Below are 15,397 nucleotides of genomic sequence, written 5' to 3'. Positions count from 1 at the left end.
CCGCCCCAGAGGTGGCCGCGTCTCGGCACCAGCCAAGGGGTCCCTGTATAACCAGCCGCCCCGCCCCAGAGGTGGCCGCGTCTCGGCACCAGCCAAGGGGTCCCTGTATAACCAGCCGCCCCGCCCCAGAGGTGGCCGCGTCTTAAACTAACTCCTCTCTGCTCCCGTCTCTTTCCTTTCCAGTTTACTTCAGCACTTAATGGACCCTCGGAAGCCAAAGCCCCCCCTCCCTCCCCCCAAAGGAGCTGCGGCCGGGAGAGGCGCGAGGGGCTGCGACCCCCCCCCATGATCTCAGCCATATCTTCCAGCCTCCCCCTCCCCTTCTCCCCCGGGCCCCCCCCCGTGGCGTGTGTGTGTGTGTTGCGGTGCGTGTGGCCGTCCTGTATATAGGCTGACTTATTTATACATATATATATATTCTATATTTTGTCTGTTTGTAGATTTATTACTAGATTTACAGCTGTCATGCCCCCCCCCAAAAAATACCTGCTCCCCGCCGGTGTTTTCAGTGTCTAGTGTTTTAATTTAAATATTTTAAGGACCAATTCCCCCCCCCCCAAAAAAAAAGTAAAATAGGGGGAGCCCAGAAGCCTGAGAAACTCAAGCGCCCACCCCTGCCCTTTCAGAGCAACGTGAGAGCTGGGTCCCCCAGTTTGGCTATGTCTCAGCGCCTGTATGAACAGCTGCCCGCCCCAGAGTTGGCTGCATCTCCGCGCCGGGCGAGGGGTCCCTGGATAACCGGCCGCCCCGCCCCAGAGCTGGCCGCCTCTTGGCGCCGGGCGAGGGGTCCCTGGATAACCGGCCGCCCCGCCCCAGAGCTGGCCGCCTCTTGGCGCCGGGCGAGGGGTCCCTGGATAACCGGCCTCCCCGCCCCAGAGCTGGCCGCATCTCACACCACACAAGGGGGGGGGTGTCATAAGTGTCTTTACCTTCCTCTCCCCCCTCCCTGACCCTGTGAGCTTCTGTAAAATTCCTGGATCTGTACTGTGCAGTCTGTCTTTGGGGGGGGACTAGGGGTTGATCTTCCTACCCCCCCATACACATACACACACCTCATGTGGGGGAGAGGACAGTGCTGTCACACCCCCAGCTCCAAGCCCTTTAAGACTCTTAGGGTGGGGGTTGCATGGGGAAAGGGGAGGAGCCCCTAAATCCACCCCTCCTCCACGGCCCAGCGGTTCCAGCTTCTCTCCTCTGGGGGTGGAGGGAGGGGGCAGGCTGGCTCCCCATTAACTCTGTCTGACCCCAGAGTGCCCCCCACCCAGCAACAGGGCCCAGGCCTGGCTGGGGCAGGGGGGCTGGATTAGTCTTGTCTTGCGGGGGGGAAGAAGCAGGCACAGCCTAGAGCCAGCGACCTCCTTCCCCCCACCCCACCTCCCCCAGAGTGGGCACAGATGGGGCATTCCCCTTCCCCACCCGCTAATGGGGGGTTCCCCTGGTGGCCAGCAGGGGGCGATCCCTGAGCAGCTCTGCAATGTATCCCTGTGTCGTGTGATGAGTCACCCCCACCTTGCCCTGTCCCCCTCCCTCAGCCCCTCGAGTCAGTCATCTGTAGCATTAAACCTTCCTTGCTAGCCCCATAGCGCTAAACCTCTCCCAGCTCCGAGACAGCCCCATAGCGCGACCCCTCCCCCCGCCAACCCCTCAGCACGACCCCTCCGCCCGCCAACCCCTATAGAACGATCCCCCCCCCGCACACACACACACACACCCGCTTAGGAGACATGACGTGTGACTGTGTCCTGCTGGACTCTCCAGGCTGAGTGCTCGCTGGGGGGGGGGGGGCGGATTGCCCCCCCCCCCACCAGCTTGGAGGGACATTGGCAGGGGATCCCCTACGATGCCCGCTTTGGCAGGGCGCAGCCTGGCGGGTCCTCTGCTCCCCATCTGGAGGGAACGCGGGAGCTAAGGACCTGGCTGGCTCTGCCCTCTGTGAGGCTGGCTTGGCAGCGGGGTGCCCTGGGGGTCCCTTCAACCAGGCTGCGTGGATTGTGAACTGCTGGGGAACAGAGAGTGGGGGGGCAGATCCCAGGCTGTGTTTTCCCTTGGCCGGGGGGCAGGTGTCACTGCTGCCCCTTGGCTTTGGGGGCACAGGGTCCACCGTGACCCACGGTGGGACCAGTGCCCCCTAATTCTAAAGGCACCTGGGATGAGAGTGGGGGGGGGCAGAGCTGGCTGGATTCCCCTAGACCTAGCTGGAGGGATGGGAGGGGGTTGGTCTTGCCCCCATGCGCTCCCCAGCAGCAGGCGGGGGGGGGCAAGGCACCCCCTGGAGGGAACGGGGAGTGACTTTATGCTGTGAAAATGTACAATAAATGTCCTGTGGAGAAAGCCCAAGCTGCTGTCCGTCCGTCTGTCTGTCTGTGCTGCCGTCCGTCCTGGGGGGAAGCCCTGGATAATCAATCGCCCCGCCCCAGAGGTGGCTGCATCTTGGTGCCAGGCAAGGGATCCGTGGACGAGCCCCCCTACCCCATATGTGGTTACATCAGCCCTCAGCAAGGGGTCCCTGGATAACCAGCTGCCCCGCCCCACCCCAGAGGTGGCTGCATTTTTTTCTGTCCACACAACCATCTGGAAATAAGGGGGTTAGTGTCTGAGATTCACCGTTCCCCCTCCTGCCACGAATCCCGCAACCCTCAGAACCAGGGGGAGAACCCTGGAGTCCGAACACCCAGTTCCAGCCGCCTCCCCCAATCACTAGCCCCCCACTCCCCGTGCCAGGATTGGGGCCTGGTCCCACTTTGACCCAAGCGGCTAGTGAAATCTCAGTGCCCCGGGGCTATTCCGGTTGGATGTAGGGCTGGCTGGCGTCGGGCGTTTTTGGACCTGCCCTCCACTTCCAACGTGCTGCTCCTCCAAAATCAGCCCCAAGCCTCTTCTCCCACTCAGGTGCTGGGGGTGGGTTGCCCTTCCCGTAACCCCCCCGCCCCCAGGAATGCGTTTGGCTTCAGGGTTGATTTATGCTTCCAGTTCTGTTAATTGAAGGGGGGGGGGGCTCATGCCTATCAATCTCAGTGAGGTTTTAACTCCACCCATAACAAGGTTTGGCCCAGTTCATAACAGGAGTCCCAGCTCCCAGCCCCCCCCAGCTCTAACCCACCAGCCCCCGCTCCCCTCCCAGAGCCAGAGAGAGAACCCAGGAGTCCTGGCTCCCATCCCCCCCCCCCCCCGCTCTAACCCCCAGCCCCCACTCCCCTCCCAGAGCCAGGGAGAGAACCCAGGAGTCCTGGCTCCTCTTCCCCACAACTGACCTTGTTAAGAAATCAAGCCTCCCACTCACTCAGCGGAGCTGGGCGAGTGCCGGGGCCTGCCAGCAGGGGGCGAACTTCCCCACTGCTAGAGAAAGGGGGCAGGGCCACAGCCCCATTCCCACCTGGCTACAGCTGGGACCAAGGGAGCCTTGACTGGTTCCAGTGCTGAGCTGGGAACTGGAACCCAGGGGGACACTGGGCAGCACCCACGGGCTCTCTTGTGGTTGGGAGCCAGGACTCCTGGGTCCTCTCCCTGGCTCTGGGAGGGGAGTGGGATCTGGTAGGTTAGAGCAGGGGGACTGGGAGCCAGGACTCCTGGGTTCTCTACCTGGCTCTGGGAGGGGGGTGGGTTCTAGCGACTCTGGCTAGCACGGACCCATCCATTTCACTCAGCTCCCCCTGCAATGTGCCCCACGCCCAAAGCCTTTCACCCCACAGCTAACTAAACTGGCACAGTTCACAAGAGACCGAGGGTGGGGGGAGCCCTGATATCCCTGCAAAGGTGAGCCCGGCAGGGCATCGGTGCCCCACGCTGGACAAGAAGGCAAACTCCCCCCATGGGCCCTGCCCATCTGGCTTAGGCGGGCAGGGCTGAATGCCACCTTCCTCCAGGCAATGAAAGGGGACGGAGGGGTTGGCTGGATCGGCTCTTCCCTTTGCCTACAGCTGGGCAAGGGCACAACGGGCACCGCTGGCCAAAAGAGCCTGATCTCATGGGCACAGGGCGGGCTCCACCCGGATACGTGCTTGAAGAATCCACTGATTTCTGCTTCGCCCGCTCTGAACACTGCCTCAACAACCAATCTCCACCGCCCCTCTGCTTTCTACGGCACGCTTTTGGGATTTGGCACCCAAGCCCCCTGATTTCTGCACTGCATTTCTCTGACTTTTGTGTGGCACACACTGAATTCTGCATCAGCGTGCCCTGATTTCTGTGTCACCTGTTTGATTCTGCACCCGTTCCCCTTGCCTTGTCTCACACACTGAATCCTGCATCCAAATTCCCTGATTTCTGTTTCACACTTACTGAATTCTGCATCCAAATTCCCTGATTTCCATCACCGACACTGAATTCTCCATCACATACCCGATTTCTGTTTCAAACCTACTGAATTCTGCACTAGTTTCTCCTGCTTCCTAAGTCACACTTATTGAATTCTGCACCCAAATCCCCCCAATTTCCATTTTGCACAGAATCCCTGATTACCAGCTCCCATGCTGATATCTGCACCAAATCCCCACTGAATTCTCCACGAAATCACCCTGATTTCTGTGTGTCATGCTCAATTCTCCACCAAAGACCCCCTGATTATACAAAATCATAGCACTGAAGTCCAGAAGGGAGGGACTCCCTGTACCTCACCTCAGAGGCCACCAAGCCCCGCACACCAAACGGCCCAGCCAGCCAAACATTGGAGAGAAACAACTCTTGGTGCCAACTCAGATCCCTGGCCCAGCCACCCACCCAGCATCCCATCTCTGGCATGGCCATCCCCGATGCTCCAGAAGAAAGAGAGAAAAACAAACAGAATATACTGGGCAGGTGGGGAGGGGGATTCCTTCCTGACCCCTGCAGGCGACCAGCCAGCGCCCTGAAGCCTGAGATCTTCAGAACATAAGAGTGAAAATTGAATGCGTTTCCCTCCACCTCAGGACTCCCGAGCCTCACTCTCCACCCTCCCAAGCAACCCTGCCATACAATGGCCCTCATCCATTTGCCCAGCTCCTTCTTATGACTAATTAAGCTGTTTGCCCCCCTGCAATTCCCAGTGGGAGACAGTCCCAGAAGATCACCCTGCGGATGGTGAGAAACCTTCTAATGTCCAGCCTGAATTTATCCAGGGCCAGTTTCTAGACACTTGTTCTTGTGGGAACGTTGTCCTTCAGCTTCGGTCGCTCATTGTACCCCTTGGTGTTCCCCCCGATTTCAGCATCATATGCACTGGACCCTGCACCAAATGCCCACGATTTTGGCATCACACCCGCTGGATCCTGCCCCAAATCCTCCCAATTTCCACATCTCGCACGCTGGATTCTGCCCCAAATCCTCCCGATTTCCACATCTCGCACGCTGGATTCTGCCCCAAATCCTCCCGATTTCCACATCTCGCACGCTGGATTCTGCCCCAAATCCTCCCGATTTCCACATCTCGCACGCTGGATTCTGCCCCAAATCCTCCCGATTTCCACATCTCGCACGCTGGATTCTGCCCCAAATCCTCCCGATTTCCACATCTCGCATGCTGGATTCTGCCCCAAATCCTCCCAATTTCCACATCTCGTACGCTGGATTCTGCCCCAAATCCTCCCGATTTCCACATCTCGTACGCTGGATTCTGCCCCAAATCCTCCCGATTTCCACATCTCGCATGCTGGATTCTGCACGAAAATCCTCCCGATTTCTATGTCTCTCATGCTGGATTCTGCCCCAAATCCTCCCGATTTCCACATCTCGCATGCTAGATTCTGCACCAAAATCCTCCCGATTTCTATGTCTCTCGTGCTGGATTCTGCCCCAAATCCTCCCGATTTCTACATCTCGCATGCTGGATTCTGCCCCAAATCCTCCCGATTTCCACATCTCGCATGCTGGATTCTGCCCCAAATCCTCCCGATTTCCACATCTCGTACGCTGGATTCTGCCCCAAATCCTCCCGATTTCCACATCTCGCATGCTAGATTCTGCACCAAAATCCTCCCGATTTCTATGTCTCTCGTGCTGGATTCTGTCCCAAATCCTCACAATTTCTACGTCTCTTGCGCTGGATCCTGTCCCAAAATCCTCTCGATTTCTAAATTGCGCACACTGAATTCTGCCCCAAATCCTCCCGATTTCTACGTCTCTCATGCTGGATCCTGCCCCCAAATCCTCCCGATTTCTACATCTCACACACTGGATTTTGCCCCAAATCCTCCCGATTTCCACATCTCACATGCTAAATTCTGCACCAAATCCTCCCGATTTCTACGTCTCTTGCGCTGGATCCTGCCCCCAAATCCTCCTGATTTCTTTGTCTCGCACGCTAGATCCTGCACCAAATCCCCACAATTTTGGCATCACACCCGCTGGATTCTGCCCCAAATCCTCCCGATTTCTACATCTCGCACGCTGGATTCTGTCCCAAATCCTCCCGATTTCCACATCTCGCATGCTAGATTCTGCCCCAAATCCTCCCGATTTCCACATCTCGCATGCTAGATTCTGCCCCAAATCCTCCCGATTTCCACATCTCGCATGCTAGATTCTGCCCCAAATCCTCCTGATTTCTAAGTCTCTTGTGCTGGATTCTGCCCCAAATCCTCCCAATGTCTACGTCTCTCACGCTGGATTCTGCCCCAAAATCCTCCCGATTTCTATGTCTCTCGCGCTGGATCCTGCCCCCAAATCCTCCCGATTTCTATGTCTCTCGCGCTGGATCCTGCCCCCAAATCCTCCCGATTTCTAAGTCTCTTGTGCTGGATTCTGCCCCAAATCCTCCTGATTTCTATACCTCTTGCGCTAGATCCTGCCCCAAAATCCTCCCAATTTCTAAATCGCGCACACTGAATTCTGCCCCAAAATCCTCCCGATTTCTACATCTTACACGCTGGATTCTGCCCCAAATCCTCCTGATTTCCACATCTCGCATGCTGGATTCTGCACTAAAATCCTCCCGATTTCTATGTCTCTTGGGCTGGATTCTGCCCCAAATCCTCCTGATTTCTACGTCTCTCACGCTGGATCCTGCCCCAAAATCCTCCCGATTTCTACGATTTCACACGCTGGATTCTGCACCAAGTCCCTCAGGTTCCTGCACCTGATTTCCAGCTGAGGGAGGGGCCAGGATTGGGCATAAGGTTGAAGCTACACCAGGGAGCCAGGGTCAGGGGGTTGGAATGATCCAAGGTGTAGGCCCCAGCCAGCTGCCAGAGCCGGATTGCTGCTTGCCTGGTTGGTGCCACAGAGCCAAAGCCTGGGGTTGTCTCAGCTCCAGATATTAATAGATGTCCCAGAGCAGAGGGAACAAGGCGTTCTGGCCTCCTAACCTAGCTCCCCAGACCCCACCCCAGCTCCTACCACCCACGGAGTGGGGCAGGGCCTGCCCCAGGTCTGGGACCTCCTATTCCTGAACACAGCCCCATGAGCTGTGGGGAGCCTCACCTGCCTCCTGGCCCAGAGGAGTGGCTGAGACACATTTTCCTGGACAGCGCTGATTGGAGGCTGGAGCCTAGTGGTTGGAGTGGGGGCAGGGAGCCAGGACTCCTGGGTTCTCTCCCCGGCTCTGGGAGGGGGGGCTGGGAGCCAGGACTCCTGGGTTCTCTCCCCGGCTCTGGGAGGGGGGGCTGGGAGCCAGGACTCCTGGGTTCTCCCCCAGCTCCAGGAGGGGGGTGGGGGCTGGTGGGTTAGAGCAGGGGGGGCTGGGAGCCAGGACTCCTGGGTTCTCCCCCAGCTCTGGGAGGGGGTCGGGGGCTGGTGGTTAGAGCGGGGGGGGCTAGGAGCCAGGACTCCTGGGTTCTCCCCCAGCTCTAGGAGGGGGGCGGGGGCTGGTGGTTAGAGCAGGGGGGGCTGGGAGCCAGGACTCCTGGGTTCTCCCCCAGCTCTGGGAGGGGGGCAGGGGCTGGTGGTTAGAGGGGGGGGGGGCTGGGAGCCAGGACTCCTGGGTTCTCCCCCAGCTCTAGGAGCGGGGCGGGGGCTGGTGGGTTAGAGCAGGGGGGGCTGGGAGCCAGGACTCCTGGGTTCTCCCCCAGCTCTAGGAGGGGGGCGGGGGCTGGTGGGTTAGAGCAGGGGGGGCTGGGAGCCAGGACTCCTGGGTTCTCCCCCAGCTCTAGGAGGGGGGTGGGGGCTGGGAGCCAGGACTCCTGGGTTCTCCCCCAGCTCTGGGAGGGGGGTGGGGGCTGGGGGTTAGAGCGGGGGGGGGCTGGGAGCCAGGACTCCTGGGTTCTCCCCCAGCTCTGGGAGGGGGGCGGGGGCTGGGGGTTAGAGCGGGGGGGGCTGGGAGCCAGGACTCCTGGGTTCTCCCCCCAGCTCTGGGAGGGGGGCGGGGGCTGGGAGCCAGGACTCCTGGGTTCTCCCCCAGCTCTGGGAGGGGGGCGGGGGCTGGGAGCCAGGACTCCTGGGTTCTCCCCCAGCTCTGGGAGGGGGGCGGGGGCTGGGGGTTAGAGCGGGGGGGGGGCTGGGAGCCAGGACTCCTGGGTTCTCCCCCAGCTCTGGGAGGGGGGCGGGGGCTGGGGGTTAGAGCGGGGGGGGGGCTGGGAGCCCGGACTCCTGGGTTCCGTTCCCGGCTCGGGGAGGGGGGCAGTGGGGGCTGGGGGTTAGAGCGGGGGGGGCTGGGAGCCCGGACTCCTGGGTTCTCCCCCAGCTCTGGGAGGGGGGCGGGGGCTGGGAGCCAGGACTCCTGGGTTCTCCCCCAGCTCTGGGAGGGGGGCAGTGGGGGCTAGGGGTTAGAGCGGGGGGGGCTGGGAGCCCGGACTCCTGGGTTCTCCCCCAGCTCGGGGAGGGGGGCGGGGGCGGGGGGTTAGAGCCGGGGCAGAAGGGAGGCCCACGGGCTCGGCCAGGGACAGGTGGGTACAGAGCCAGGCTGGCTGCAGCCGAGAAATGGGGCTGCTGGGGTCAGGGCAGCTTCGCCTCCTCTCCCAGAGCCCCGGATGGAACCCAGGCGTCCGGGCTCCCCGTCCCCTCACTAGCCCCGCCCCCGCCTGCTGCCCGCCGCTTGCCACGTGCGCCCGGCCCGCACGTGTCCCCCCAGCTGCCGCTGCGGAGAGGCGCCGGCCAATGGACGGCCGGCGGGGCGGGGCCGGGCGGGGCGCGGGCCAATGGGCCGCGGCGGGAGGCGGGGCCGGATCACGCGCGGCCCTGCATGCCCGGCCGGGACGCGCCCCTCGGGGGCGGGGCCGGGCGGCCTCACGCGGCCGCCTGCATGCGCGGGGCCCGGCCGGCCAATGGGAGCCGCCGAGCTGCCGGACGGCCAATGGGCGGCGAGAGGGGCGGGGCCAGCGGCGGCCAATGGAGGCGAGTGGCGGGGGGCGGGGCTGGGCATGGGGCTGAGCAGCCGAAGGGACAGACGGGGAGCGGCGCCGCGGTGAGTGGGGCGATCCGTGGGGCCGGGGGTCCCGTGGGGGGCGATCCGTGGGGCCGGGGGTCTCGTGGGGCCGGTGGGGGAGATATGGGGGTCCCGTGGGGCCGGGGAGGGGCGATCCGTGGGCAGGGGGTCTCGTGGGGCGATCCGTGGGGCCGGGGAGGGCGATCCGTGGGGCAGGGTCCCGTGGGCCGGGAGGGGCGATCTGGGTCCCGTGGTGCCGGAGGGGCGATCCGTGGGCAGGGGCCCGTGGGGCCGGGAGGGGCGATCTGGGTCCCGTGGTGGCCGGGAGGGCGATCCGTGGGCCGGGTGGTCTCGTGGGGCCGGGGGGGAGATATGGGGGTCCCGTGGGGGGCGATCCGTGGGGCCGGCGGTCTCGTGGGGCCGGTGGGGGAGATATGGGGGTCCCGTGGGGCCGGGGAGGGGCGATCCGTGGGGCAGGGGGTCTCGTGGGGGGCGATCCGTGGGGCCGGGGAGGGGCGATCCGTGGGGCAGGGGGTCCCGTGGGGCCGGGGAGGGGCGATCTGGGGGTCCCGTGGTGCCGGGGAGGGGCGATCCGTGGGGCAGGGGGTCCCGTGGGGCCGGGGAGGGGCGATCTGGGGGTCCCGTGGTGCCGGGGAGGGGCGATCCGTGGGGCCGGGGGTCTCGTGGGGCCGGGGGGGGGGAGATATGGGGGTCCCGTGGGGGGCGATCCGTGGGGCCGGCGGTCTCGTGGGGCCGGTGGGGGAGATATGGGGGTCCCGTGGGGCCGGGGAGGGGCGATCCGTGGGGCAGGGGGTCTCGTGGGGGGCGATCCGTGGGGCCGGGGAGGGGCGATCCGTGGGGCAGGGGGTCCCGTGGGGCCGGGGAGGGGCGATCTGGGGGTCCCGTGGTGCCGGGGAGGGGCGATCCGTGGGGCAGGGGGTCCCGTGGGGCCGGGGAGGGGCGATCTGGGGTCCCGTGGTGCCGGGGAGGGCGATCCGTGGGGCCGGGGTCTCGTGGGGCCGGGGGGGGGGATATGGGGGTCCCGTGGGGGGCGATCCGTGGGGCCGCGGTCCTCGTGGGGGTGGCCGGGGGAGATAGGGTCCCGTGGGGCCGGCGAGCGATCCGTGGGCAGGGGTCTCGTGGGGGGCGATCCGTGGGGCCGGGAGGGCGATCCGTGGGGCAGGGGGTCCCGTGGTGCCGGGGAGGGGCGATCTGGGGGTCCCGTGGTGCCGGGGAGGGGCGATCCGGGGGTCCCGTGGGGCCGGGGAGGGGCGATCTGTGGGGCCAGGGGTCCCGTGGGGCCGGGGAGGGGCGATCCGGGGGTCCCATGGGGCCGGGGAGGGGCGATCCGGGGGTCCCGTGGGGCCGGGGGTCCTGTAGGACTCAGGGGCTGTTGGGCTGGGGGCCGTGGGGGCTGGCGGTCCCGTAGGGCAGAGGGTCTGGTAAGGTACAGGGACTGGGTGGCTGAGCCCCATGGGGGCTTGGGTTCCCATAGGGCAGAGAGGCTGTGAGGGGGGGGCTGTGGGGGGTCTCATAGGGCAGAGAGGCTGTGGGGGCACCTTTAGGGCAGAGAGGCTGGGGATCCCTAGGGTGAGCGGCTAGGATTTGGGGAGTTGGGGGTCCCATAGGGTAGAGAGACTGGGGAGCATGGGTGTGCAGAGGAGCTATGAGGGGGTCCATAAGGGGAGGAGCTAAGAAGTTTTGGGGGATTTCATAGGGCTGAGGGGTGGCTGGAAAGGTCCTTTATTGTGGGGGGCAGGAGTAGCCTGGAGGAGTACCCATAAGGGGAGGGGCTGGGATGAGGGGGTCCCATAGTGCAGAGAGTCTGGGATTTCTGTTGGGGGGCATCCATGGGGAGGGGGAAGAGGTTTGGGGGTGTCTGTAGGATGGGGAGGAGCTGGGAAGTCAGGGGCTGGCTTCGGCATCTATATGGGGGGCTGGGGGTTATGTAGGGCAGAGGGGATGGGGAGGTTCTGGGGGCCTGGGTTTATGGGGGTGGGGGTCCCACAGGTCATCAGCGGGGGGAGTGGAGTTGGGGGTCTATGGGAGAAGGCACTGGGGGGAAGCACCTCCCCTCAACCACCTTCTCATGGACACAGCTTCACACCCCTCTCCCTTGAATGTTCCTGACATGACATATGTGGGGGGGGGGGCAGGCTGGGGGTCACTAGAAGCTGGAGGCTCTGTGCGCGGGGCCGGGGGCATGCTAAGTTGCTAGGAGTTGTGCATGGGGGAAGGGCTGATGAGGGTGCATTGGGAGCTGATGGCATTGTGGGGGAGTTTTGGGGGGTTCCCAGACAGGGCTTGTGGGGGTCTGAGCAGCGGGAGGGTGGGCTCCTCTTGTGGGGTGAGCGGAGCTGTTCAGGGGCCCCTCCCCCGCTTCCATAGGGGGCGTGATGGTGGTGCTACAATCAGTGCCCCACCCCAGAGCTAGCTGCATCTCAGCGTCCCACACCTGCCTAGCCTCTCGCCGTGCTCTGGGGCAGGAGGGGGGAGGATGGAGAGAGCCCCCCCTGCAGATGAGTTGGCTAGCCCCCGTGGCTGGGGCTGACAAGTGCGTGTGGGCCCCTTTCATAATCGCCGCGAGTGGTTTATGTAATCCGGGCCAGCTCGCCTCTGCGACTGAGTCACTGTGTGATTTCCCCCCCCCCGGCTGGCCGGCCCGGAGCCCCGGGAAAGCAGCATGTCGGGGGGCGAGGGCTGTTTGTGTGGCACGGCCCCAGGAGGCTCCCGGCGCGTTTCCCCCACCCTTGCTCTGTATGTGAGCTGCTCTCTTTGTGTGTGTGTGTGTGTGTGTGTGTGTGTGCGCGCGCGCGTCAAGGATAGTGACGCAGGAGCACACAATGGCAAAGCCCCAGGAGTCCTGGCTCCCATCGCCCCGGCTCTAACCCACTAGCCCCCACTCCCCTCCCAGAAGTGGGGAGAGAACCCAGGAGTCCTGGATCCACCCCCCCTCCGCTCTAACCCCCCACTCCCGTCCCAGAGCCGGGGGGAGAACCCAGGAGTCCTGGTTCCGGCTCTAACCCACCAGCCCCCTCTCCCCTCCCAGAACTGGGGAGAGAACCCAGGACACCTGGCTTGCAGCTTTTCGGGGCAATTAGGCTCCGTGGGGATCCAGAGGAGCAGGTCTCACAGTCCTTCCTTGCCAGTTGCTGGACCTAGTAAATACCCCCTCTCCTTTTGGGAAATCTCCCAGCTTTGTACCGAAAAGAGCCGGGCTGACATTTTCCGTCCCGGTTCCTCCTGGGCCCAAACAAGAAGAGCCCCATCCGCCAGCCAGGAGGCAGCGTGCACCCTGCAGGCCTGCCCAGTGCTGGATTCTTCAGTGCCCTTTGACCTTTGTGGGGGGGGTGGAATAGTACACACCGGGTGGGGGACGGACTGCGGCACAAGATGTGCCGCCTAAAAAAAACCAGCTTAGCTGATGATGGGCTGCCGGCGTACGGATTACGGCAGAGAACGTCCATGCCCCGGAGTGTCAAGAGGATCATGGGTTCTTCCTGGGAGCCTTACCGCTCGCCAGGCCCGAATTAAATGCCGTCGGTTCTGTTCCTAAAAGAGGCACCTCCTAAATTGCTGGTTTTGTCCAGCTCGGGATGACCCGGAGGAACGGATCTCTCCCTCCAGGAGAGAGCCCGATCGTCGGGCACTAGCCCGGGGCTTTGTACAAAGCCAGCGGAATTCTGCCCCGTGTTTGGGGACGCCAAATCTCCCGCGTGTCCCAGGTAATTGCAGGCTGTTCGCACCGGGCCGGCTAAAAGCACGCGGGTGAGCTTTCTGCACGTCACGGGTTGTTTTGGAAAGAGCCAGCGTGCCGGGGTTACTGTAAATGTTGCAATCCTTCCCTAGCCCCGGTGTGTGTCAGCCTGCGAAATTGCCATAATGAAAAATACAGTAGGGCAGAGGTTACTGGAGCGGTTGGTATTTGTTGGCACAGAGGGGTGTGTTAGCAGAGCGGGGGCATGGTGCCGTGTTTTCCTACGTGCAGGGCTCGTCGGCCTGCTTCCTGCTCCGCGCTGGCTGTTCTCCAGTCCCACCTAGCTACGAGTCCAGGTTTGCTCGGCCTGGCGGGTTGAGGCTGCTGTCGGTTCGAGGCCCGACGGCAGGGGTGGTGCTGGAGTGGGTTTGGTGGGGCAGAGAAGGGGTGATGCCTGGGGCACGTCTACACTGAGGCTTGGAGCGTGCTAAGGCCAGCCGTATACAACAGGTGGGCAAGAAACCCACCTGCCCCCACCCCAGCTGCTGATTTCAGTGAGCTAGCGTGTGTCTGTCTACCTGCTGTGGTGATTCTGGGAGGGGAGTAGGGGCTAGTGGTTAGAGCAGGGGGGGGCTGGGAGCCAGGACTCCTGAGTTCTCTCCCTGGCTCCGGGAGCAGCCAAGGAATAACTTAGCATGGGAGAGCAGGGGTGGGAGTCGCTGGCTCCCGACCAGCCTGTGGTTAAGCCGAGAGAACATGGTGTTCTCGGCGCTCTGCCTTGGTTTATTTCCACACGGCACACGCAGGGCCTGGGGCGGGCAGCTTTTATGCCTGACCCACATCCTCCACCCTCCTGGGTACAGGCCAATGGCAGGCGCGTGGCTCCGGTGATGCCGCAGCTCCTGGAAAGCCCCCCCGGGGGGCTGGCGCGTTGTGTAAGGAGCTGCCCGGCAAGTACCTGGCTGGGAAATGTTACATAAGGGCCCCTGTGAATGGAGCTGCCGCAGCCCCGAGCGGGTGACCTGGTTATGTCAGGAATCTGGCTCAGGGGGGCTCCGGTTACAGCTGACCGGGTGCAGGAGACGTGGGGTGTATGGCTCCGCCCCAGGCGGTGGGCCTAGTGGTTAGAGGGTGTGGGGGCTGGGAGCCAGGACGCCTGGGTTCTCTCTCCGGCTCTGGGAGGGGGAGCAGTGAACTCTTCAGAGCATTCTTTCCCTTCCGGCTGTGTCATCCCCTCGCCCACCCTGTGTCATTAACCCCTGGCAGGAACACGGCACTTCCCCTGAGTGGGCGAGGTCAGGGGGGCCGCCACTCTTCAGAGCCCTGCATCAAAGGGCCGGCGGGGGCGGGAGAATGGGCCTGCAGATGAGTGAGGTGTCTCCAGGCGGCAGGAAACAATGTAGCCGGTGGGGAGGGGGGCCTCTCTTGACCTGCAGGCGCCTGGCTGCGGCTGAGTGGAGGGGAGCGCGGGTGTGAATCCAGCAGGGCTCCGGTTTTCGTGATGAGGATTGAGGTGGGGGACCCGGGTCTCCCATCCGCAGCAAAAAGGGCCCCCCGTCTGACTCCCGGGGGTGCCAGGCCTTTGGGCTCAGAGCCGTCTGGAAGGGAAACTGAGGCTAGCTGTGCGCCTTTTCCATGGTGCAGTGGGAAAACAGGCAGGAGGTGGTAGCATAGCAAAACTCCCCCGCCCCCGCTGCACTACTGGTTTGCAATGGTGTGTCTCGGGGCAGCCAGCCCCTGTCCCGCAGAGCATGCGGTTAGAGAACGGGACGCGTGGCGAGATCGGGGGACAGGGCCCAGGGGCCTCAGATCTGTGCTGCCGGTCCGTGCCTCAGTTTCCCCAATTATAAAATGGGGGTGATCGTCCCGCCCTGCCTCTCGGGGGGGTTGCCAGGATAAATGCATGAAAGACCGGGAGGTGCTCGTGTACTGTGGACACCATACAAGCGAGATCTCTCGGCGGCTCCGTTTCTGGCCCTGGCGGGGCTTGGGTTTGCAGACCCCACTCTCTGGGCTGTGCCAGGAGCAGAGGGTTTGCTCTGGGGCGCCCGGCTGAGTGCTCCTCTTTCCTCGTATTTGTCGACAACGCAAATATTTATCAGCAAGCCACTTCGGAGGGGATGCCTTATCAGCCGGCCTGGGCCAGAGTCAATATTTTTGTCCCTCCCGGCTGCGCAAATCTGTGCCTCCATGCTCAGGCTGTGTTTCCTTTGTGCCTCTTGTTCGGGGATCTGTTATCTGCCAAAGCAAATAATATTTACCAATGCCGCGCTCCAAGGCCTGCTGCTCGCTACTGAATGGCTTTCCCACCTTCCCGGTGCCATCTGTGTCTCTTTGGTCCTGGCATCTGGCAATCTGGCTTTGGCCTGCAGTCCGCCTGTTGACTACCCCAGATGCGCTCGGAGCTGTACAAACCCCAAACAAATAGT

At 63.1% G+C, this 15,397-nt stretch overlaps 1 protein-coding gene and 1 long non-coding RNA gene across 2 annotated transcripts in view; one reads left to right on the top strand and one right to left on the bottom strand.

Annotated features, from left to right (window-relative positions):
* LOC122457708 overlaps positions 1-2,337 on the top strand; it is a 16,725-nt gene extending 14,388 nt beyond the window's left edge. Inside the window, exon 2 of the long non-coding RNA XR_006277381.1 lies at positions 132-2,337. This is a non-coding gene — a long non-coding RNA (uncharacterized LOC122457708). The remainder of the gene's footprint in view (positions 1-131) is intronic.
* Positions 2,338-9,132: 6,795 nt separating this feature from the next.
* Positions 9,133-10,746, bottom strand: LOC119849242 (basic proline-rich protein-like). The gene has a single exon (XM_038386060.1). The coding sequence runs from the start codon at positions 10,744-10,746 to the stop codon at positions 9,133-9,135; it is 1,614 nt and encodes a 537-aa protein (XP_038241988.1).
* Positions 10,747-15,397: the final 4,651 nt, after the last annotated feature.

The sequence above is a fragment of the Dermochelys coriacea genome, chromosome 28, assembly GCF_009764565.3.
Source record: "Dermochelys coriacea isolate rDerCor1 chromosome 28, rDerCor1.pri.v4, whole genome shotgun sequence".
Taxonomy (NCBI): domain Eukaryota; kingdom Metazoa; phylum Chordata; order Testudines; family Dermochelyidae; genus Dermochelys; species Dermochelys coriacea.
Note: the sequence above shows the minus strand (reverse complement) of the source record. Positions and strands in the feature narration are given on the sequence as shown.

What these genes read in the sequence shown, in the direction of transcription:
- LOC119849242 (XM_038386060.1), bottom strand. Translation starts at nt 10,746, where the DNA reads ATGGGGCTCAGCCACCCAGTCCCTGTACCTTACCAGACCCTCTGCCCT.